Source organism: Colossoma macropomum, unplaced genomic scaffold, assembly GCF_904425465.1.
Source record: "Colossoma macropomum unplaced genomic scaffold, Colossoma_macropomum, whole genome shotgun sequence".
NCBI lineage: Eukaryota > Metazoa > Chordata > Actinopteri > Characiformes > Serrasalmidae > Colossoma > Colossoma macropomum.
Genome location: NW_023494785.1, coordinates 12,939,050 through 12,964,134, shown reverse-complemented (window position 1 = coordinate 12,964,134; position 25,085 = coordinate 12,939,050). Strand labels below are relative to the sequence as shown.

General features: G+C 39.3%; 1 protein-coding gene across 1 annotated transcript in view; it reads left to right on the top strand.

Moving 5' to 3' along the window:
* Positions 1 to 13,750: 13,750 nt before the first annotated feature.
* The window catches only part of lancl2 (LanC lantibiotic synthetase component C-like 2 (bacterial)), a 45,175-nt gene continuing 33,840 nt past the window's right edge, over positions 13,751 to 25,085 (top strand). Inside the window, exons 1-2 of the mRNA XM_036582868.1 lie at positions 13,751 to 14,656; positions 23,786 to 23,903. Coding sequence (XP_036438761.1) covers positions 14,486 to 14,656; positions 23,786 to 23,903 — 289 coding nt within the window. The 5' untranslated portion in view covers positions 13,751 to 14,485. The remainder of the gene's footprint in view (positions 14,657 to 23,785; positions 23,904 to 25,085) is intronic.

Here is a 25,085-nt window from a genome sequence, read left to right as displayed (position 1 = left end):
AGACACGTTACCTCAGCTACACTCTTAAAAAGATGGTTCTTTAAGCGTTCTTTAGTAAAGAAAATGGTTCTATATAGAACCATGAACCCTCAAAGAAGCCTTTGAATCTTTGCCTCATGAAAGGGTTCTTCGGATTGGTGGAAAATGTGCATGAATGTGCTATAGATGGTTCTATATAGAACCTTTTTGAAAATTCTATTGTTACAAGCTTGACAGAACCCTTTTGCGTCTTATATAGAACCATTTTCAAAAAGGTTCTATATAGAAACCGTCTACAGCACATTCTCCATCAATCTGAAGAACGCTTTCATGACGCAAAGACCCCATTAATCATGGTTCTACATAGAACAATTTTCTTTACTAAAGAACCCTTGAATAACCTCTTCTTTAAAAGTTGTCTGTTTGTCCCTAATGGACATCATAATGTCAAAATAAGTTTATTTCCAGGGACCATCCAGAATTTTGTCATTTTTCTAAATGTTACTGCTTTTGATGGGACCCCCATCATCAAAATATGCTGTCATCAGTAAGAACTTGCTTCATTAGAATTTGAAAGGTAAAACGAATTGACGAAAACCCTGAAAGAGCCATGAAGCTGTGCTTGTGCTGCACTATACTGCAGTACTGCACTAGCTCCAACCCTGCTATCAATTAGAAGCCCTGCTTATGGATATTGACTAAGACCCCGATTCTGAAAAAGTCACATAGGGCTGGAGGTCCTAAACCCTGTGGCCTTCTCCACTGCCGGTCTTTTGTGAGGAGTCACTGGGGAGCTGCTGAGTCGTCCTCACCACTGAAGAGGTCAATAACAAAATGAGGAAATCGATATCTGAATCATATGAGCTGCAGCCGCCCCCTCTCTTGCATTCTCTCTCTCTCTCTCTCTCTCTCTCTTTCCAGCTAACTCCCTTGCATGCCCACATACCCACCCTTTTTTCGCAGTAACATTTCAAAGGAAGGAAGGTCTCTTTCAATAGACCACTGAAAATGTGTTAGTTTAGCCATTTTTGTCTATGGGAAAAATGAATAGCGCTTTCAAAAATGTCCCCTTTCCTGCTCTGTGGTTAAGTGAGAATTTCCAAATCCTTTTTTGTCCTTTGTACATGTTTCTCAAAATATTCCTGTGTCATTTGGAGTGCAAGGTTAAATAGTCAAAATAAGGAAGTTGCAAAATCAGAAAGCACTCCTGCATATTGAACTGACAGCACTGACTGGCCCTTTCACCAATATATGTCATTCAAACCAACAGACTTTGTGAAGAGTGGTAGGTAGGTGACTAGGACAGAAGCAGCCTGCAGTAGCTTATGTTGTTTAATAGTGTTGTAAGGAGTGTTTAATCCACATGATTATTAGCTTTCTTGTAGCATTATGTGACTACTTATTAACTTTGTAATTTTGAGGATCCTGTGACACTTGAAGGGAAAATTGTTTGGAACATTTTTGTTCGCAACAGGGTGCAATAGAGGGCATTTCATTTTTACCAAAGACAAAACCTGCATAGACCTTATCTGGCCATGTCATTGACTGCAAAATGACACAACATCAGACTCTATACTTTTTATTGTGTTTTGTCTCCTGAGGCATTGTTGTCAAGACTTTGCATCTGGTGAACTGCAGTAGCCCTTTCCAGTGCTTACAGTGCGTTTTGATCATAGCTATTCATAGTATGTACAGACTTTGTTTCCCTTTTTCTGTCTAGATTAAAAAACATCACACTATGACACACAAATGACAATGACCTGAGTAGATCTATGCGAGCTGAATGTCATCATGATGTGATCAAGGCTGTAAACAGTTGTCATGATGTGTTTTTGATCTCTTTAATGTGCATTTGCTGGCTCACCTGTCGGGTTGGCGCTAAGAATAGAGCAAATTTGCATCAACATTTTCTTCGCTTTCCCTTTTCCTTTTTCTTTAACTAAACCCCAAGAGTCAGGAGTTTGTTGAAAAAGCTGCTTACGCAGAATATGTAATGGCGTTGAGGAATTGATTTTTGTGTGTGGGGGTTGTGATTTTCTAAAGGTCAGGTTGCAAAGCGCTCTTTTAAAGCTGGGGGGGAGAGATAGATTGTTGCTGGGCACTTTTAGACACGCTGACATTTGGAATGCAGAGGAGAGGGCCAGTGCAGAAAGCTGCTGCACGGATTGGGGCTGGTCTGCTCTCAGGGCCATCGCTTTAACAGGCTGCAGGCAGGGCGCTGCAGTGTATCGACCTGGCCTTTCCACTGCAGTCCTGATATATACAGCGCTGGAGCTCAGGCTGGGCTGGGCCAGCGCTCATTCCTTTACAGAACAGGCCAGCAGGGGACACTGTTGCACTTCAGATGCATCCTGCCTTAGCGGTTCTGTGTGTTTGGCCCAGTGGTCTCCAACCCTACTCGTGGCGAGCTGAGGTCCTGCAGAGTTTAGTTTCAACCTGTATCCAAAAAGCTGCCCCGCCCCTTACTTAACTCTAATACAGCTGACCCACCCAGTCAGGGACTTGAGAAGAGGTTGATTAGCTGGAGCCAGTGTGGCAAATTGTGGTTGGAACTAGACTCTGCAGGACCAGGGCTGGAAACCAATGATTTAGACCATTAACAGCTCAAGTTATTGTATTTAAATGATGCTGTAGTGACTAACTCAGACCCTTTCATGGCTTATGTAAAGTCTATCACCCCAGACCCAAATTGGACTTGCACTCAGATAATACACTGCAGAGTTCTGCATTAGTTTGTTGCAATGTAGAGTGAAATGATTTTCACTTTGTATCAAAATCTTATAAAATATCCTGACCTGCATGCACAAAGACTCTGAAGGACCAAGACTTTCAATGGTGTTAATTAAAACCGGATCAGGTGATAAGTATTTTTTTTTCAAATGCTTGATTTTGCGCCCGAATGCTTTTATATTACTGTGATTTATAATAGAGTGTCCTGTCTATTTGGCTCCAATTACTGTTGCATGTTCCTTGTCAAGGTCAGAACTTCATTTCAGGTCCCGTTGGTATAAAGCTGAGATTAGATAATGAAAATAAATTGAACATGCAAATCTCTGTAGCAGTTTCAGTGCAAAAATAATGAATTGCTTTACATAGCTGACAGGTGAATGAACTGTAGTCAACTTTCTCCAATTAGTTTTGATTTGTAGTCTGTTGTTTTTTATATGTAACAGTCTGGTCTTTATTTAAACTCAGTGGTAAGTACAGCAAACCCTGTACATTACTTACCTCAGGTCCTCTGTTCTGAAGCTGCAGACCCATCACAGATCCAGCACTGACATCATGTATAACTTATCAAATTATTATACAAGCTGGTGTCTTTTTCATAGATAGTTTTCAACGGCTCGTTAAAGGAAGTATTGAATCATTTGTGTTCCCTGTGGGTAGATATACATTCACCTTTCTCCTTTTTTTGACAGACATAGTAATGATTACCTACTAATATACGTGCTAACAATTCCTTTTAGAGCATTCATCCGAAGTAGCCTAAACTCAGGAACTGGAATTCACATAGAGGTCAGTACATTAATGTCAAAAACCATTATCCAGCCTAATGTACTTTTTTCCTATTTATTTATTTATTTATTTATTCATTCATTCATTCATTCATTCATTCATTGGGAGTTGTGAAGCACCTCTGCTAATCTCCCTAACCTCCAGTCTCATAAGCCCATTTAGCCCCCGGCCTTCGAATTAAATGGACTCTCTTAAACAGGATGTGGAATTAAAGGGAATATTAAGTATCCTAAACCCAGTTATGATAATGCACAACTCCCCGTTGACCCCGCCAACTGACACGGCATCTTTGATGTGCCGTTAATTAAAGTAGGATAGAAAAACAAATGAGGGGATTCTTCTCGTGGGGCAAGTGCAACTGCATCTGAAATGTAGTTTGGCTTTGTTATAGTAGGAGGATTTAATGAGAAATGTCAAGGTACTGACTCCTTTGTGTTTATAGAGTTTCTAAAATTGGCTCAGAATAAGATGCCTAGAACAGTGCAGTTTATCAGCTGCAGCATGGTCCTGCTAATGAGCCATTAAAACTTAATGTAGCAACTCTAAATCCAAACTTACTAACAGTTAATTTGCACTAAGCTCTGCAGTGTCCCGTTAGGTAATAGCTTTGGTTTCAGTGTATCCACATCTTCAACGCTGTTGTTAACTGATGACTCTCCAGTGAGCGACAAGAATTTTCCGCACTCTTGTTCTTTTTGAACCACAGACCACCCAGAGACGCTGAGCAGCTCAGCCCACTTGGAGGAGAACGCTGTGTCCTAGCAGATGCTCTGACTGGCTGGCTTGTCGCATGCGCCAGATAAAAGAGAGTATAACCAGGAACCACTAGTGATGGATGGGCCATCAGTCTGGCTGGTCCCAATGCTTCTCCTCATCCTACTGACCATGTAAGCATTACAGATGATATTTCAGAGGCTAATTTACTGCCAACAAGAATAATAGCGGTATTTTCTGAAACGGCTGTCAATTAATCTTACAAATTAACTTGTGAGCCTGCAGTTACAAGACCAGAGAACTTTGCTGACGTCCTACAGCTTTTCAATTGAGTGCATGATTTCAAAAAATGGTTTGAATTTACTGTTGGTCTACAATAGCCAAAAACGTTGAATGTGAGGTGACCTATTCAGCGGCATACTCTTTATTTAGCATCTGTGAACCTATGAATTATTGCGTATTCATTTAAACCACAAGCAATTGTGTGTCTCACTGACCCTGTTAAATTTGGTCTAGATGATCTTGGTGCATCCAAAAATATGTCCCGTAAATCAATGTAAAAGATTACGTACTCTTCTCAAAAGTATCGCCTTTCATTTCTCCTATGTTGCCGAGAATAGATCTATCATATTTCATGGTGAGAGAGAACTGGAAGGAGCTTGATGTAATTGTGTTTAAAGGATAACAAACCATTTATATCTTAAAAGGAGGGGGGTCTATCATGAATATGACAATGGTTTTAAAGGGCCCATATCATGGAAAACTAAACAAATTTTTAAAATCTTTTAGATGAAACAAACACTTAACAGACTCTCAGTAACATGTCAAAAACATATGAGGGTTAGGATTAGGTTTTGGTTTGAGGTTAAGGTTAGGGTTAGGATTAGGGCCAGGGTTAGGGTTAGGTTTTGTGTGAGGTTGGGTAAGGTTAGGTTTTGCGTAATGGAGGTAACATGTTAACAGTACATCTACTTAATGTAAGTAATGGATCAACAGAACATCTTCAAGATCTTTACTTCAATGTATTCAGATGCTTCACTGCTGCTACTGCACTGATATGTTGTTGATGTGTTTGTAATTCACTGTATTTTTTTGATATTCAGTCCAAATGATCCATAGATGGAAACTAAGCTGTGACAACAACCCATTGTAAATTTGTTGTTTTTATGATGTCATAAAAAACACTGCATTCACATATATCCACCCATAAGCAGTGTGTCAGGTTCAAACTGCTTTTTGAATGAAGCAGCCAATCAAATCAGAGGTCATTTACATACCCGTTTAAAAAGTACAGTAATAAGAACCAGCCTGCTCAATTCTAAGAGTTAAAGAAGGTGGAAATGGTTATGTAAAAATAAATGATAACTGTATTTGGTGTATGAAAAAAATAAAGGCAAGAAAATGTAGAATTAGGCCTTTCAAACCACAGTTAAACCATAGTTCCCATTCATGTGCACATCATAATTACGTGATTACATTCATTACCATCTCTTCCTCCCACCAGTTATGCAAATGGAGTCCCTTGTCCAGTCATTAAAACAGTGCTTGGGCTGAAGTTGATGATGCTGACCTTTCAGGGCCTCTGTCCAATCAAGAGCTGAGCTGATTCCCAGAATCAATCCATCACACAGTGGCACTTCTGCTCTGGTGTCAGGGCCAAAGATGAGCGCAAGAGCTGTCTGAGCAATCACTTTAATGACTCTCTCTCTCTCTCTCTCTCTCTCTCTCTCACTCACTCTCTCCCTCTCCGGATGGACAGATGTGGGGAAAAAATTAGGATAAAATGTTCTTCCTTTACTTATTCAATCAACTGAACGTTATTTTTTTCAACTAGGACATGAACAAACATTTAGCAGTAATCTGCTGCTGACCCTTTGACCCTGAAAATGCACATCAATTATTGAAACTGTAAGTATAAATTTAACCTTAATGCTCATAGATCTAAAGGTGACCTTCCCTCAGACTTCTGTTCCGCACAGTCCACATCATGTCAGATTATCTGTGCTGTCCACTGCGTAATATTTTCTAAACCATCCAATCCAATGTCAGTAGAAACAGCTATGAGAGATGCTGTCCAGTGGTCAGGGATATTGGAACAGACAGATTTGTCCAAAAATAGACAAAAAAGACTGTTTTCTCAGTGATATTTTTGCCACCCGGCAAACAAAATGCTAAACCTTTCATGATGATTACAGACTGGATTTGAAGTCTGGTTTAAAGTCTGTTATAGATGCTGCCGTCTAATACCTCTAGATACATCCTTAAGATGTCACGGTATGATGATGCTGCTCTCTTTCCCCATCTATGATGATCATTTTTTGTTTTGCATGTTTGCTATTTATGTATATATCATTTTGGTTTAGCAAACTTTCTAGTGATAATTGATTATCAACAGCATTACGGTTAGGGTATGGACAGGGGTCAGCAACCCCAATGTTAAGAAGAGCCGCTTTGTCCTCTCAACAAAAATCTAACCACCTTGGGAGCCACAACATTTGATGTCCATTTTATTGAAGTACCATTTTACCATCTTGGCTGTAAATATGTCTCTGTATGTGCTAATCTCCTCATAGAGGCAAAAAATAGAATATAAATGAAAACGCAGACTTACTTTGCTCTGCTTTAAGCATTATCTCAGCTTGAGCTGCTTTTCTCGCATCTCTGGCAGGAAACTTTTACTCAAAAGTAGAATAGTTTCTTGTACATTGTCTCTAAATGTTTGATTTTTTATGAGGCTGAAGTCGCTTCTCATTCCCCAGCTTCTTGTTCGGGTTTTCCCGTTCCACCTTAAATGGTGCCTGAGGTGCCGGAATGTAACTGCTGCATCATTTAAGGTGGAACGAGAAAATCTGAACAAGAAGTTGCTGAATGAGAAGCTGACTTTTGCTTCGCGACATATTAGTGTTTGACAGTTTCTCGTTGCAGATCAGGAAACCAGATGAGTGCTTATAAATGCTATTCCACACACGTCCATTTGTCTCTGAATAATTGATGTCCGTCTTAAATTTTGCCTTTTTTTTAATTTGCCTTTTCGTTAGCTACCAGTTAGGCAAGATTATTGTCTGCGTTGCTATGGTGACCAGCAGTCTGCGTGCCAACTTGCAGGGTTAAAAGGTGAATTATCAGTTAATTCACCTTCATTTAAGACAATTTATTGGTAAAACTACATTAGAATGATCAGCAGAGCTTTATTTTACTGTAAAGAAAGATTATTTTTACCTAAAAATCTCATTTTGTTGTGGAGTCACAACAGGGCAGTAAAAGAGCTACATGCGGCTCCAGAGTCACATGTTGCCAACCCCTGGGGTAAAGTTTAGGAGTATCATCTAAAGATCTATTAAATGTAGCTGAACTTGAAACTGAGTGGGAAAGATTCTATTAAATTAAACTCTAACTCTAAACATAAACGTAACCTTAACCTCAGCACAGATCCTACACCGAGCATCTGCAAAGCATCTACAGTGAGCCATCAAAATAAAGTGTTACCAACATCAGATTTGCAGTTTTCCCCTTAGCCTAAATGTAGTCCATCAGACAGACCTATTGGCAAAATTCAGTCTTTCAGGTGGCTGTTGTTTTACTACTACTGTTTCTAGTTATGTGACATGCTTTTGTATATTTTTATAGATAACAATGTCATACAGTGTCAGAAACCACATAAGAAAGTCAGTTTGCATTGAAGTCCCTGTTGTTACTGAATAATAAGCCTTGGTATGTAATTAGCCTGGGATTTTAAGGGGTTAAATCTGGACCTTAAGTCTAGTTTTCAGTTCTGGATTTTGTAATCAGTGGTAGATGGCTAATCAGTTACACCAACAGTTCAACTAACAGTGACTACAAAATAAAGAATTAGAAGCTGGATTCAAGGTCAGAATCAGCATAACATAAGGAAATCTCAGCATCCATGCCAGATACAACAACAAACTTCACTCAGGAATGAAAGTGTTCTTCACAAACAGTATGTCCAAAGTATTCAGAGACTCCTTCTAATTAGTACAATCTACATAGAAAAGCACTGTCAACAGATTGGAATGATCTAGATCAGTACATGAGCCTAATGAGCCAACTAGATGGGTATAAATCCTACTGTTTTTCAGTGGTGAAGCAGTGGAACTGTGTTCTCTGGAGTGATGGAATTCCATCCAATATCTTGGGATGACTTGGAATGATGTACTTCTAAACTGTTAACTGAGCTGGATCTTGAAGCTCGTAGATTACAGAGCAGTAAATAAAATGATAATAGCATTCAGCAGTTTATTGGGCTGTGTAACAATAATGTCTAAGGCAAGACTTGGTGGTAAATGCAGTATGTGGCAATTATCATGTTGGTTGCTATCAACTGTTCTTTCTAATGATCAAAGAAAATCTTAATGAAAGCAACAGAACATTTAGTGAAATTAAGTATTTTGCACCTTGAGAAAATAAATCAAAGTTAAATTGAATAAAGGGATGTGCATGCAAAACTTTGGGCACCCCAGTCAAATTACATGTTTTGTTGATTTTGTAAGTGAAAAATAAGTAACATTCACTGTGAACACACTTTTGCACATTTTAATAAACAATTACTAATTATTTGCTGAATTTAACATATTAAGGGAAAAATTAAACATGAATTGTGGCAGAAGTTATAGCACATCATGTTTTAATTTTTTCAGTTTGTTAAAAGCAGCAAATAAATAGAAATTGTGCACTAAAAATCTGTTATTTTTGCTTAGAAAATCAACAAAACGTAATTTGATCAGGGGTGCCCAAACTTTTGCTCACGGCTGCGTTTAGGCAATTACATATAATGCCTAATAAGAACTATAATCACACAAAATAAAATGTAGTTTTTGTAGAAGCTTTGAGTTGGCTCACCTATGCCCACTACAAGAACATTAGAGGTGTGTAGCTTAAAAATAGAAGGAAAATATATAGCTTCGTATACAATAAAGGAAGGATGAAAGACAAGGTAACTGTATTGGATAGTGTGCTTTCAATATGACATTCTCTATTGTAGGTCAAAGGGGTGCCAAATTGGGAGCATGGAGGGATGAAAGAAGGCAAAGCAGGGTTGGTCAGATGAGTAAAGGGGTATGGAATGCATTTATGTGCTTTGTTTCATCTGAATCTCTCCATCTGATCTGTTGGTTGGAGCTTAAAAACTCAATGTATAATGACATCAGTGGATTCCTGTAAGACAATGGAAAGATGAACAAAGGAACAGCAGGCTGAGATGGATGTGCTGTCAGTATGAAATGCAGTTAAGTGTTTTGGGTCAGCAGCTGAATATTTATACTGATTTCGATGGCTTCAGCTCGAATGTTCATGGGGTATTAGAATGAATAGGATTGTATGTGAAGATGGGGGGATGAAAGGAAGGATAAGAGGGTTAGAAAGAAAAGTCTTTTCAGTATGGAATGCAGTTATTGGCTTTAAGCTGAATATTTATACAAAGCTTGATGGTCCTAGCTTGAAAATTCAAGGAGAAGTGAAATCAGTGGTATGTGAGGGATTAATGATGGATAGAAAAATGAAAGGATTATAGAGGAGCGAAGAAAAACAAATGGTTGTACACTTAGTTTAGGACAGCCTAGCCATCTTTGGGGTCTTGTAAATTATGGAATCAAGAAAGCATTGAAACATTTATCTAAGTCTACTGGATGAAAAATGAGGCAGGAAAAAGAAAGGATGAAGGAGGCACAGTGGTGTGAAACACAGAGGAATGATAAGAACCTCCACAGCAAATTTGGTGGTTTTAGTTCAAGTGCTGTCAGAACAGAAGCAGTCTGAAAGGAAACTGGACAAATAAAAAGATGAAAAACAGGGATGCTAGTGATCTTTTTAAAAAGCACAAACTACTTAAGCGTGCACAGGAGGCTAATTACAAAGTCAACTGTGTTTTTATAAAACGGATCGTTCCGGTCCTAAAATCTGATGGGCTGAGTCATGAAACTGTTGTAAAATACTCAATATAAACACACCTACGGCTGCCTCACAACAACTGAATTCTGTACTGAGTGCACAGATTAAGTATGAATCCTTTTTTGGTTAAACTGAGGGGTTTATAACTTATTTTCTAAACTAAAACTATACTGGTGAACTAGGTATCAGGCTAAAAGATAGCAAACAGGCTAAACAACTCCATCATTAATATCCCGGGCTTGAATTAAAGTACTTATGATCTGATTCACTGTAAAACAGCAATACAAAAGTCTAAACGGTGTCTCTTGAACGGCTTACACTCTTCAACTGTCCATGTTTCAGTCAGATCTGCTTTAAGTAGCGTCAAACCCAGGCTGAATCCCAAATGGCTCTGTACTCCCTAAATAGTGTTATCATTTTGAAATTATAGATTTATATTGTAGCTAAGGGAGCTAAGGGATTCTTAGTGGAATACTTGTTTATGTTGATTATTATTAATAACAACAAATTATTATTAAAAAAGTGTGTATTTTATCATATCTTATGTTGGCCGCCGTTTTATAAAAGCAATAAGGTACTCAAAGCCATGCACTACTGCAGTTTTATCACGAGGAAGGAGGTTTTATGCACTTTGTGTCGCATTGTGCCTAAGAACACCCTTCCCCATGATAAAATCGCAGTAACACATGGCCTCGACTGGCTTATTGCCTAATTATGGATTTTGGATGACCAGTGATCTGCTAATTGATGCAGACACTCATACAAATGTAATGTTAGCATGAGTGTAGCAGTGTATATACCTAGATCTGAGGAGATTTAGCATATAAACACCTAAACATGGCCAGTGAGACTTGTATTTTATGCTTTTATATCTGCAAATATATTTGCATTCATATTTATGTGCATTTTATATCTTAAATATGGTAAAGGGTATTGAAGTTTTTAATTGCCTATTTCAGTTATTTAAACTGGACTGGTCTGGTTGCACCATTTGATTTACTGGATGCGCCACCTGCCTTTTCAGACCAATTTCAAATTAAACAGACATCTACTTAAACACTCATAGAAACCTTTGTCCTTAAATTTGAGTTTATACTTATATTTTCTCAAATAAATAAACATTATTATAACAATTACACATTTTCGTGTTTTCCCAGAGGTCATAACACCTGACATGGTAAACTGAACCATTCACAAGAAACTAAAAGGAATTTTATATGGATTCAATGAAAATTGTTTCACATAAAAGAGGTATTGTTGAATAATTTGATATATTGCATGGATGTATCAAATTATTTTCTGGCAAAATAATGGACACAAAAATCCAAGTCATTTCAATGACCCATCAGTGAATGCACTCAGTAAAACAGTTCAGATTTTACAGTCCAGAGATATTTCTAATGAGATTAAATATAAAATAATCCACTTGCCTAAGTAGAAGAAGAAGAAGAAGAAGAAGAAGAAGAAGAAATCAAAGGAAAATAAGTGAAAAAACATAAGTTTGTAAAACTTAAGTTAAACAAATGACTAAAAGATGAAGAGAAAATGGGACTCCTAAGAACAAGACCTATTAGACTACCAAAACCATCACCATCACACTAACAGTACTTAAAGCTTTCATCTTTGAGAGTGAGGAGAAAATCAAGCTGCCTTAGGTCTGAGAAAATCCACAGGTATTTCTGTCCATCCTTCCACTGTGAGAAGACAACTCAACACTATGAGTCTGAAAGGAGATGAAGCTGTCAAGAAGCCATTACAAAGAAAAGGAAATAGACAAAAAAGAAGAAAATCTTAAACACATAAGCTTCTGATGTTCTCAGAACAATGGACTGACTAACCCAGTGTCCAGACCTCAACATCACTGAATGTGTTTGCGATTATTTGGACGAGAAGCAGAAAATGAAACCAATGTCTAAGATTTCTTTGAAAAACTGAAAGAACAGAAGCTATAATAAAGGCAAAGTGTGGACACAAAAAATACTGAAAAATTTGTAATTTAGTTGTTGAGGCTTCTGTGTAATTTTCTGTTAAAATACTTATATTTATTTTATATATATTACGTATATATTTGTCTATATGATATTTTTCTCATAATGAGGAACATTAGATGTACTGACTAGATTTAAGAATATTTAATTTACCAATATATCATTTTTTGCAGTGTATGAGTCAAAATTCTGCATAGCATTTCCAAAATGATAAAGCATCTGCTCTGGCCAGTTGTGTGCCAGCTCATTTAGGCCTAGTGGTCCAGGCAGATTCAACAGGGAGAAGCACAGATGGAGGAGGGTTGGGTCTGGCAAACAAATCCACTAAAGCCACATTATATATGAGAGGTTCCAGTCCCGGACATCTTGCAGTATATTACCTCTGATTAAGCTCAGGATACACACTGTATACCCTAAATCATCTGAGCCTGCTCCGGGTGAAGCCCTCTGTCCCCTGAGGGGATCTGCTACCACAACGGTGTGTCCACCACCTGGTCACTCAGATAAGGTAGACAGGTAGAATGGAAAGAGGAGAGCATGGAAGCTCCAGTGTCAGCAGGCAGTAGGTGAAGCGAAAGGAGCCCAGGTACCTTGTGCCTCGTGGTGATGAGAAAAAAAAATGTTGTCTGATCTTATCAATGCAGGGTTGTGCAGCAGGACTGACAGAAGGGGCTTCAGAGTCAACTAAACCTTACGCAACTTAAGCGTCAGCTCAACTTCACTGATTAGTGGTGCTAGCTTCAATAGTCAGATACAACACAATACCTACTCTTTTTCCTTTCTGATTCAATACCAAAACCGGTCAGATACTTATTCTTATAAAGTACTATTTCAGGATTGATTTGTTACAAGTTTGGATTCAGTCTTTTATCCTTCTGTGATCCAGCATTTTCTGCCTAGTCCAGATAATGACCCAAGACCTGATATTAAATTGCTTGCATCTCTATAAATAATAATAATAATAATAATAATAATAATAATAATATTTGTTCTTATTATTTTTATGCTGCTATTTCCTGATACTGAAAAGATGAAGGAGAAGAAGGAAAAAGTGCAGTAAAATAAAAAAACTTTAATTATGTGGAATCTAAATTAATTATGTAGAGACTTGACAAACAGTTTAAACAGTTGAGATACACTACACACTGCTGCTTCATGTCTGACAGTGTGGCGAGAAAATAGAAAGAACTGTCCAGTTAAAAAATAAAATAAGATAAAATGACGACAAATGACAGAGGGAGGAGGGTTTGGTTGATGGATTTGTTTGCCGTATAATCCGGAGCCTGTAGCATATCACACCCGGAATCACCATCTGTTTCCTCAGGGGCTGAGAGAGAGAGTGAGGGAGAGAGAGACGGCGGTATATACACATACACAAAGAGAGAGAGAGAGAGAGAGATACAGAGAGAGAGAGAGATACAGAGAGAGAGAGTGAGATACACACGGAGAGAGAGAGAGAGAGAGAGAGAGAGAGAGAGAGAGAGAGAGAGAGAGAGAGAGAGAGAGAGATGTGGTTAACCTCTTGGCTGGTGTCCTCGCTCTCTGCGCTGCTGCTCCGCGGATGAAGAAGTGTGAAGTTACACTCTCTCTCTCTCTCTCTCTCTCTCTCTCTCTCACACACACACACACACACACACACACTGAAAGACTGACTGGCTCTCAGTCCGGAGCGCAGAGATGGCAGGTTTGGTGAATGGTCGCTGGGGAACGGCAACGGTGGGTTTGAGGTGTTCCCTGGTGGTCCCCGCGGCTCCTGTGGCTCGGCTGTGCGCTCTGTGGTGACGGTGTCTGACTGTAAACCAGCCAGTCCGGTCGGTGTGTTTATTAGCGGACTGTCCACATGGAGCTTCGCCTTCACCGGCGCGGCCGCTGCTCTGAACGCGTGGAGATGGGAGACCCTCTGAGCTCACCGGTGAGGCAGACCGCACTTTCCCTTCAGGCTGACCAGCGCTAAGAGCCCCGTCCTCCGTTCACCCCGCTCGCTGTGGGAGACCTGTGTGACTGTCTGCACTGACCCCGACGCCGAAACAGCGCTTTTCTTTAACCTCTGCTTCATCGCAGTGACCGCGTTTCTCTTTCTGAGACGAGGCGAGTTTAAAGCAGGATGTTCTTTCACTTTTCCTCCCTCTGTTGGGGCGAGTCCCCGAGGCTGAATTCAGCGTTAACGCTGCTGTGACCGAGAGCAGTTTCACAGAGTTTGTTTCACAGTTATTGATCTGAGTTATCAGCTATTGTCCGTTTTTACTGTAACGCGCTCCTCCTGTACAGACTGCTGTATAACACAGCGTCCCCGGGCAGCATCAGGACCGGCTGGAAAGGAGAAGAATTAAAAAAACGCGTTTTCTCCGCACGCTGAAGTTTGGCCTCCACGGGGCGCCGTCGAAATGGGAGAGAACATGTCAAAGAGGCTGAAGTTGGTGACGGCCTCCGAGTCGGAGATGGAGGAGCGCTCGTTTCTCAACCCTTTCCCGGACTGGGAGCAGGGCGTCCTCGTCTCCTCCGGGTCTGGAGCGAACAGCAGCAGCAGCGCCGACCCCTTCGATGGAAACGGAAAGGTGAGCTGCGGCTGAGCTCGTTTCTGCAGAGTTTAGTCTCCGCCAGGTTAGCACTTTAGCTAGGCTGCTAGTTCGAAGCGAACTTGACTCAGGCTGCGCTCCAATAAGCCTCTTTTAACCACAACGTCAAAATCAAATCTTGTTTATTGTCACGTCACATTACACAAGTGCAAAATCTCAGGTGCGTAACTCCCTTTTAGAATTTAAATGCAAATATATATGTATATATGTGAAAAGGAAATATATAAACACGACTCTAAATATACACACATATACACTGTGCACTACACTTGCACTGTAAGTTGTGATATAATACTGTGATGTGTACATTAGGCTGGTGCGTAGAATCCTGTTCTGAGCGTTCTAACTGGCGTACTTGTGTTCTAAGTCAGCTGCGTAGCTCAGTGTCAACTGTCCTAAAAGCTAAAGGCGAGACAAACACGGACGTTCTAATGTTGTCAGTTACTTAGAATGTTCAGAAAAAGAGCTGAAGTCAAATAAACTGGAGTGAATGAGGGAAAAGAACGTTCTAGAATCCTTCAGCAAACAAACAAGGGTATGACGCACCAGACAAACGCCAGTGTTTGTTTGTGTTTGTCTCGTTGTTGTACTCACATTAGATGTACGTCACATTAGAGCTGGGCGATATGACGATATTTAACGATATCATGATAAATTACATCACAATATGTCACAGAACGCTTCTCTGAGCATAACGTGGATATTGTCAGTGCTTAAAATCATGTCCTAATTGCATTTTTGATTAAAAATAGAGCATCATTAGTCCTGTTTGTTTGGATTTAGTACAGTGTGTAAAATGTTGAATACAAATAATTAAATTCATAGATTTTGGTAGTATTTTTAAAATGTGGGCTTACATGGTATACATATCAGATGTCCGAAAAAATAAATATCATGACACATCGTGTGTTGTAAAAAATACTCCTTAAAGTATCGTGATATGATATTTGGCCATATCGCCCACCTCTATGCCTTTATATTGGTTTGTGGTGATGTCATTTGTGGGCTAACTTACACTGTTGGTAGCAGTTCTTCTGAACTGAGGACTGGTGTTTTATGTTTTGTTAGGATGCCCCTAAAACAGAGAGTACTAAAGATCTACTGGGCAAGTCAGAAAAGGAAAGACATATTAAGCACATTTTTCATGACAGAATTCTTGCAATGTCAACATAAAAAAGCATATAAATCACCACGTCCAAAATTACTGAACTGAAGTCAACACAGTCACAGAACAGGGCACTCTGAAATTGAGATCAAACAGCTTCGATCCAAACTTGTCAACATGGCACTAGCCAAGTGTCCTAGTTCAAACACGGTGCACAGATTGGAGCACAGCTAAGAATGCTCACTAAATGGGGCATGCATTTCTGGAAAGCGTGTGTTGCTTGTTGTTGTTGTCTGGATGTAAACAATATTGCACTCGCTACACCTTTTACCTACAATATAATGTGATTTAATGTAGCTAAAATCTGTCTGTTAGGGCTATAAGGTTTAACCATTTAGATTCACTGTTCTCTAGGTTTCTCTGTAAAAAGAAGCAAGTGCAGACTTCTGTGATATGAATTATGTCAGCAGATGGCCCGTTAGCTGGGCTCTTGGCAGTAGCTCAAACAGGTGCAGTAAGCTTCTTTGCCTGCTGTTGCACCTGTACACCTCTTGGATCTTCTGCATAACAAGGCTTTTATAATATTCACATCTATGAAAAGTTTCATATTCAAGTTATCCCTATAGCAGGTATGTAGTCTATGTCCCTAAACCTTACAATGGAGGCTAATTCAATCTTGGATGTTCTCATTTTGTGATTTACTTCACAGTAGGGTCCTGTCTTTGTTTACCTCATAAGTAGGTGAAAAAGGCACTTGCTTTATCTATCTGTCTGTCGATCTGTCTAATAAACAATGAAAAACAGTTTCATAATTGACTTTCTTGAAATGATTGACAAAATCCTGAATTTTAGGTTAATTAGACAGAATATAGTCATTCATTATACTTCCAGGCTTTTTTCTTTCTCAGTAGGCATAGAGCAAATTTAGATGGATAGATAGATAGAGGGATAGATAGATAGATAGATAGATGGATAGATAAATAGATCACTTTCTTAATCCCAGATGGAAATTCTTCTATTGCAGCAGTACAAAGCACAGTAAAGAGCAAAACAAGAGCAAAACAAACAGGAGCAAAGTATTGTCTTACAGTATTTACAAATGCATAAATAGAAAGTAAAGATAAATAATAGAATAAAATAAAATAAATAGATTTAGGCCCTGTGCATCCTGTGATCCTGATACGCAAGATGTGACCAGAAGTGACCAGGTGTAAACGGGGTCTAAAGTTTAAATAGGAACTGCATGCAGTAGACTTTCCATGTAATGTAGAAAGGTACTGTGGTTACATTTCTCACCTGAGGCCATCTTCAGTTATCATGCAGCCAGCCAAGAGAAAGAGCCTGCTGGAGTCTAGATTAGGTTTATACTGGTTGGTGCTATGGTAGTGGGGGCTTTGTTTGTTGCTGAGGAAGGAAAGGTCATGCTGTCACTTAGCATGTATATCCTATGCAGGTCTTGACAATTAAAGGTCGGTGCTCTCTCTTTTGCTCCTCAAGAAGCTTCATGTTTCAAACTTAAACTCTTCTGAAGCACATCAGTCTTGATCTCTTTCTTCTCACATAAAGCACATCAGTCCTGATTCCTTCGAGCACTTCAGAGAAAATTGAGTTTGGTAAAGTGCCTGTAAAGACCATCCTTTAGTGGTTGTTGTGTTTTGAGCACAAAAACTGGAACAATGGGGCACAATGTATAAATCAGATTGGCACAGAACAGTATTTATGGCTCAGACTCAGCATTAAACTGATCTCAGACTAGCTTTGTTGTTCCTTTAAATGGTTATCATCTGGTTAAGAATGAAGATCTGAATCTGGGTGGTGAGACTTGGTTCTTCATCAGTATCAGGATCATTGCACTGGCTAAGTACACTTGCATGTACTAGAAGTTTGTCTTTGTGGAATCTGTACCTACGTTAGTGGATAAGAACACCTAGAACACAAATGGTAAAAAATAATGTGATTAAAGGGAATTATGAAATATACATTATCCTAAATGTGCAGGGTATATACATCAGGTGGGATATGGGTGTAAACAGATGGAAAGGTGCAAAATGTACATGTCAGCAGTATGTAAGTCTGTCTATATCAGCTCAGTTGTTTGTACTGATAGATTCATAATAAAAATCAAGAAGTACATTGTGCATGTAGGTCATGGGAATACTGAGAATACTGTTATGAACCCTGATTTTGTTACTGGTTACTGGAATACTGCCTGAGTATTAATAACCCAAACCACATATCTTTTAATTCTCTTGTAAGTATAGATTCCACCTGTTAGTGCAGAATATAAACAGGTAAGTGTAATTCATTACTTGGCTAACTATGTACTTAACTATATAATTATGCAGTTACATTTAAATAGTGTGGCAGAATGACTGTAATAACTCTAGACGTCTGAGGGTTAAGGGCTGATGTTTCATATATAGATTTAGCTTAGCCTTGGGTAACTTCCTTCATCAACAGCAGTTCTTCATTTAACAGTCAATTTAGATATAGGCTAGCCCTATACTGTCTCTGAATAGGGAGAAGAGGACAGTAAAGATCTTGAGCTGAATGGAGCTACTGCCACTGCTTTTAGTGGCAAATTCTGATAACCAACCATTAGATTTGAATTTTACACTTTTTTAATTTTTTTTATAAGTTTTTGAATCCCAGTGATGCTATGACCTAAAATAATTTGAAAACCATGAGTTGTAGGCATCGGCCAGTCGATATAGGGGTCTGCTCAGTGTAGTGAAATAAATTCAGGGCAGTGGAGAACTTTTGGCTTTCCTTACAGGTCCTCTCTGGTACTGTCCAAACAGCACCACATCCACCCAAGGGCTCACCTTGAATTGACACCGAAAGAATGTTGTTGTGTTTTTAGATTGTTTCATTGTTCTACAGCTCTCAGGTTGCGGTATAGAAAATGCCCTTTCAGTAGAAGTGGTCCCACAAAAAGCCATTAAAAGCCTTAAACTTGTTTATTATGTAAATTCATTTATTTAATTGACTTCTTTCAACATTTAATAATTTCTTCTGGATGTTTTTCGCTAACAGTGGGACAGTTCTCAAATGGAGAAGCTGTAGAGTGTGATTGGATCTTACCCAAAACATGCATCTAGCTATTTTACCAAGATGTGTCTAACTTTGGTCTATGGTTACATCAGAATCCATCCTAACTCACTTCACCGGGCTCTGGGTTCGTTCAGCTGCAGCACGTTAAGGCTTGTGGGATGTGCGCAAGCTGAACAACGCTCACGCTCCTTTTGTTATGCAAACTGGAGGGAGTTTATCTCTTTAAAACATTCGCTTCCCTAGCAGGCAGCAGGAGGCTTTGTTACAGGCCTGTGAGCAAACTGGGAGGAGGCTGTGTGGCACAGTGTAGGAGACTCTCAATCGCAATCACTGCAGCTCCAAAACATGCATAGTTACTGGCTGGCAGTGCATCTGAGTCAATGAGGTACAGAAAATTTACAAAGTTCCTTCGTAGCCAGCAGATTTCCCCAAACAGCACTCTGTTTTTCTTAAAGCAGTAGCACTGCGTTAGCTATTTTGTATTAAAAATGAAAGAAACATGAATAAATAACTTGTGGTTTTTCCAATACAGTACACTTACAAATCTGTAATCTGCTCATTTTGTTGTCATTTCCAGGTGAACCGTATTGCACCTGAGTACTTGTGCTGAATTTGGTTTCCCTTCTTGCAGGGATACCAAGAGGTGGAACGTATGAGTAGAGCTAGAAATGGTGCAGACTATTGATTTGTGAAACACACTGTCAGACAACAGCCATTTCTAAACGACACTAGTTAGCCCGCACCGCCATTAATTGCAGTTAGAGGAACATTAGAGGAAGTGTGTTATCACAAGTGACATCATGGCTGTGATGTGCTTTCAGGCACTGTGATGTTATTGATGGTGATAACATCAACGCAGTGTTCTATTGCTTTTATACAAGTTTTATACAGTTCTGCAAAATACATTAAAAAGTAAAAAGCCAAGAAGCCCTGAATATTATAACGTAGCGTGATGTTTTTTCATCATTTTTTTTTTTATTTTATTTTCATTCTTTTTTTAATTAATGTTTGTACTTTTGCCTGAATTTTTCAAGAAATAAACAATCTGAAATGATCGAACCTACATTTTCTCACATGTAAAAGACAAGAGAACAAACTACAACCAAATATATTTCAAAATGTTTGTTGTTAAATTTCGCTAAACATAATGTTTTGGAAATACAGATCATAGGTGCTTTAGTCATTAAGGGACCATCTAAACAGCGTGTAACATATTTCGCTTGCATTTAGATGAAAAATAAGGCTAAATCAATCAAATCACTTGTACCGAGGAGAGTTGCTTCCTTTAAGCCTACTGCAAATCCAAGTTAAAGGAATTTAATTTACTGCTGGTCATTTGATGTGATTGAGTTATTTTAGCAACTGGTGGTCAGCAGAATGATAGCTGTTGTAACAAATAACTGCATGACTAGGACACTTCTCAACCAACCAGATTGTGCCGTCAGGACTAACTGTTGTATAATATATGTAATATATATGTAATATATAATCTATGAAGGTGTAGAGGCACAAATTGTTGCTGGCCCCATATCAGCGCTCTCTCTATAGATAATAAACGTAACAGTGACAGTGAAATATAACCCATTGTCCATTTAAGGAGATGCTGTTTATGATGGTGTATTTTTTAACCTACTACCCCACATCTTATTCTGAAGCCAATTACTTCTTTTAAACACCCAAAGTCCTGGCATGATGCAGTGCAGTTTTTCACTCAGACTGTGTGTCTGCTGCTGAGGTGGGCTGGGTGGTGCTGTCTCAGTGCAGTCTGCTGTAGGTGAGTGTTTTGATTCAGAGGTCAGAAGAGCCTCTCATCTCTCATTAGCATTCAGCTCACAGACATAGCGCTCCTGCAGATAGAACTGGCGGTGGAGTCAGTCCACCTCCCTCTCTCTTTTTCTGCTCTCTCAATGCCTGAGGTCCTATACCTAGCAGTATCAGTTCTAAAAAGGTGCTGCCAGCTGAGAGAGAGAGGGAGAGAGAGGGAGAGAGATGACACTGAATGTCCCTCAATGGCAGCACGCGCTCTGATCAAAAGTCTCTGTACTGTTCTTTATCTGCAGCCAAAGACTTCCTTTGTGTGACATCTAACAGCCAGTACCCAGAGCTGCCTCATGCTGCTCTGTACCATTGTTGGCTAGGCACACATTAGTCCGTTTTCTTTTTTGTTTTGTTTTTTTTGTGTGTGTGTGTGTTGATCTGTGTAAAGTCTTGCACCAGTAGTTGGAAAAACACCTTCATTCAGTGAATTTTGATGAGTTACATTGACGCTGGTGAAAATAGTAGTGTCTAATATCTGATCCATGTATATGTGTGTTGTGTTAGGTGTAAGAACAAGTTTATATTTAGGGCTGGGCAGTTTGACAATATTTACTATTATTGTGAGGAATTGTGACATAATATGCTTTTCTGAGCATATTGTGGGTATCGTCAGTACTTAAAAACATATTCCTAACTACATATTTGATTACAAAGAATGCATGATTAGTCCTGTTTAATTGCATTAAGTGCAGCACAGTGTGTGAAATGTTGAATACAAATCAATGTATTCATAGTTTTTGAAAGTGATATTTAAATGTGGCACTAGTTTGTCTTTTCCATCTTTATCAGATGTCAGAAAAACCATGTATTGTGACATATTGGGTCAGGAAAAGATCTTGATGTATTGCCATTTTTGCCATATCTCCCACTTCTTATTACACGGTTAGCTTACTTTGCAACAGGACTGTGGGAATTTTTACATTAAATGCCTTCAAAGCACCAGTGTCTCCAGATCTGTGTTAGGAAGGATTCACTATTCACTGTATAGCATTTTCAATATAGTGAATTGACTAGGGAATGAGTATGAACCATGAAAAACACATAATTGGGTATTCAGAGTTCAACAGTTCAGAGAACTATCACGTATTTGATTTGTCACACAAATATGCATAACGTGCAGTGTTTCTTAATGTAGTTTTCAAAGTCTTGGTGGACTGTTCTCAGTCCAGCAGTGACACTGAGGTGTTTAAAACTCCAGCAGCATTGCTGTGTCTTGTACCAGTGCAACATGCGCTAACACACCACTGACAGGTCAGTGACACTGCAGCACTGAGAATGATCCACCAACCAAATAATACCTGCTCTGTGGTGGTCCTGTGCAGGTCCTGATCAACAGGGTAAAACGGGGCTAACAAAGTATGCAGAGAAATAGATGGCCTGTAGTAATAAAATTATAAAGTGCACCTGTATGGTAAGTGGAGCTGATAAAATGCACAGTGAGTGTAGATACAAGGTGGTTTTAATGCTGCTGATCAGTGTATATTGCACTATTTTTGAAATAGGAAGTGATTCTGAATGCAGCACAGGACTTCTGTGCTTGAAGGTAGGGCTGGGCGATAAAACGATAACAATAAGTATCGCGATATAACTTTTCCTCGATAGAGCGATAAGACAGGTTTGATAAATTTTCGATATTATACACCATTCTCACACTTCCACGTTTTAGCGAAAGCCCCGGTGGCGTTTTCTACTGCAAGGAAAGCGACACTACTCTGCTGTCGCCAGGAGAGGGCGCACTTCCGGGTTTTTTGACTTGATTAGAGAGGGAGGGGGCCACGAGTAAAAAAAGGGTTGCCAAATATACTTTAGCAACATTTGAAACTCGGAGTTATACAGTCCCTGTTTGAGTGGAGCGACCGGCGATCTGTTCTCCTGTGACCCAGTGTGAGTGACGAGATCAGTGACGTAACTGTACTGTCCTACAGCGAACTCACCTCTTTCCTAACATCCTAACAACTTAAGCGGTGTTAAATCACGTCTGCAGCGCCAAACCGTCATATGTTAGTATTAGTGCATTCACGAGCAACGAAAGTGAAAGAAAGAAGTGGGTTAATGTGAGTTACAGCTGTGATTTAAACGAAAGTAAACTGAGGAAGCTGTGAGGCATTGGGAAGCGGGAGAGCGCTAGGTTAGCTTTCCAGGCTAGCTGTTTTTAGCTGCTGGCTAACTTGAAGCAGCGCTCCGGCACAACACAGTGAATTGATGATACGGTAGATCAAGCAAGACACAAAATCACCGCTCTCAGTTTAAACATACCTAAAAGGAGGACTCTGTGACTGGTGTGAGAGATTCACACTGCAGATAATGCTTTTACACAGCGAACGTCAGATATACTGCGGTTCACCCCTTAAACTACTGCGATAGCATAGAGAAACCCAGTCGTCGCTAGCTGGTGTCTGAATACTGTGATCTGCTCTGACATGGATGTGGTAGGAGTGACAGCAGTGACCTACCGAACCGAGTTGACGTTGTTGAGAAACTAAAGAGTTTAGCATTGTTGTTGGCCACTTGTTTAGCATTTGTAAGGGGGTAGCCGAGCGCTCGTCACCAGACAGCTAAAAATAATCTGTTTTCTTTCTTAAATCATGACTATTACAAAAATTGCAGCTGTGCTTTTCCAGCTGATAAAAACAGCTCAGAAACTTTCTCCCACTGTCCCAAGACAGATTAGTGAAATGTTCCACTGTTTGGTGAGTGTTTGTCATGATCCAACCATGAATGATAGTTTAAAACCACAGTTAACCACCCAGGAGCAAAATCAGCCTTCAAATGTGAAAGAAATAATGATTTGACATTTATCGCGATATGTATCCATATCGAACGATATGAATTTTGTTTATCGTGATAACGTTTTTGGCCATATCGCCCAGCTCTACTTGAAGGTTTCTAGGTGTTCTGAATAAGGCTTTCACCACCAGGGACCTGTCCTGTTATACTCTGAAATTTGATGCGAGGTCCCACGGGACTCAATGATGGGGCCTGTACTTGTCTCACTAAGACACTGTCACACTGCTCTGTACAGCACTGTGCTGATTCATTTGTCTTTTTTAAAGTTGATTCCTGAAGATTTGTCAGTCCAAAAAGAAGACATAAAATCTGTCTGTATGTTTTTTTCCCTCTCCCTTAAACAGATCAGCGAGGCCTTCCAGAAGAAAGTACAGAATAAGATCAAAGATCTTCTCCAGCAGATGGAGGAAGGGCTGAAGACTGCAGACCCCCACGACTTCTCCACCTACACAGGCTGGACAGGTGAGGGTCCCTCTGGTGGCCTCACTACCTGATTACAAGTAATGACACTCTTTGATTACACTAGACTGCAGACTACAGTTTTGATTCCATAATATTTGGTAATAAATTGTGTCAGATGCATTTGGTTCACCTTAACATTAAAATGATGGCTTGAGATGCACTGATCATTCATTTTTATGGCGGATTCAGATTTCTTCTACAGCCAAATTGGCCGATGGTCTCTGACTTTACATCTATAAGGTGAACCAACGAGATAAGTATGTGTAATGGAACGGACAGTAAGCGGACACAATGTTTAAAAACTGCTGTATTTGATCTACTCGATCACCCCATCACAACGTCACTGTCACTGCAGTGCTGAAAATTATCCACCAACCAAATAAAACCTACTCTGTAGTGGTTCTGTGGGGATCCGAGCCATTGAAGAACAGGGTAAAAGGGGGCTTACAGTCTTTACTTGTAGAATTACAAAGTGATACATGAATACAGAATGTGTACTTTATGAAGTGGCTGGGGTGTGTGTGTGTGTGTGTGTGTGTGTGTGTGTGTGTGTGTGTGTGTGTGTGTGTCTGTACGTTTATATATAGAGCTACTTTGAAATAAAGAGGCAACTGGCTATATAGCACAGTGTGTCATGTATTATAGTAATTATGCTGCTTATGCTACAAGTGTAGCTTTCAGATTCATGTGTACTTTCCTTGCTCACATTATTTACATAGTAAAATTGCAACATAGATTGGCTAAAATCAAAAGGTGCTGATTCGCTTGTTTATACCAAAAAAATCTGATCTGATCCCGATCTTGCACCCCTAATGACATAAATACATAAGTAGATATTGTAAATATAGTAGTGGTATGTGATGGTGATGCTCCAAAACCAAACATTTGGACATACTGGCCTGATGGCATTTTATTTTATTTTATTTTATTTTATTCTGTTTTTTGTCAAACAATTTCTTAAACATTGTATAACATGTAAATGTTATAGTAATTTATTTTATTTAGAATTTTGGCTTATGAATAGGAACTGCATGGTAATGAAAAAAATGACCTATTAATTAAAATTTTACTAAAAAGTCACTGAGGACCGAGAACAGAGTTCCATGGTTTTGCCTTTGATGAGTTGATATTGCTGTTTGAACATGTCAGTGCACGAGGGAACAGCATGTTTTTATCCACTAT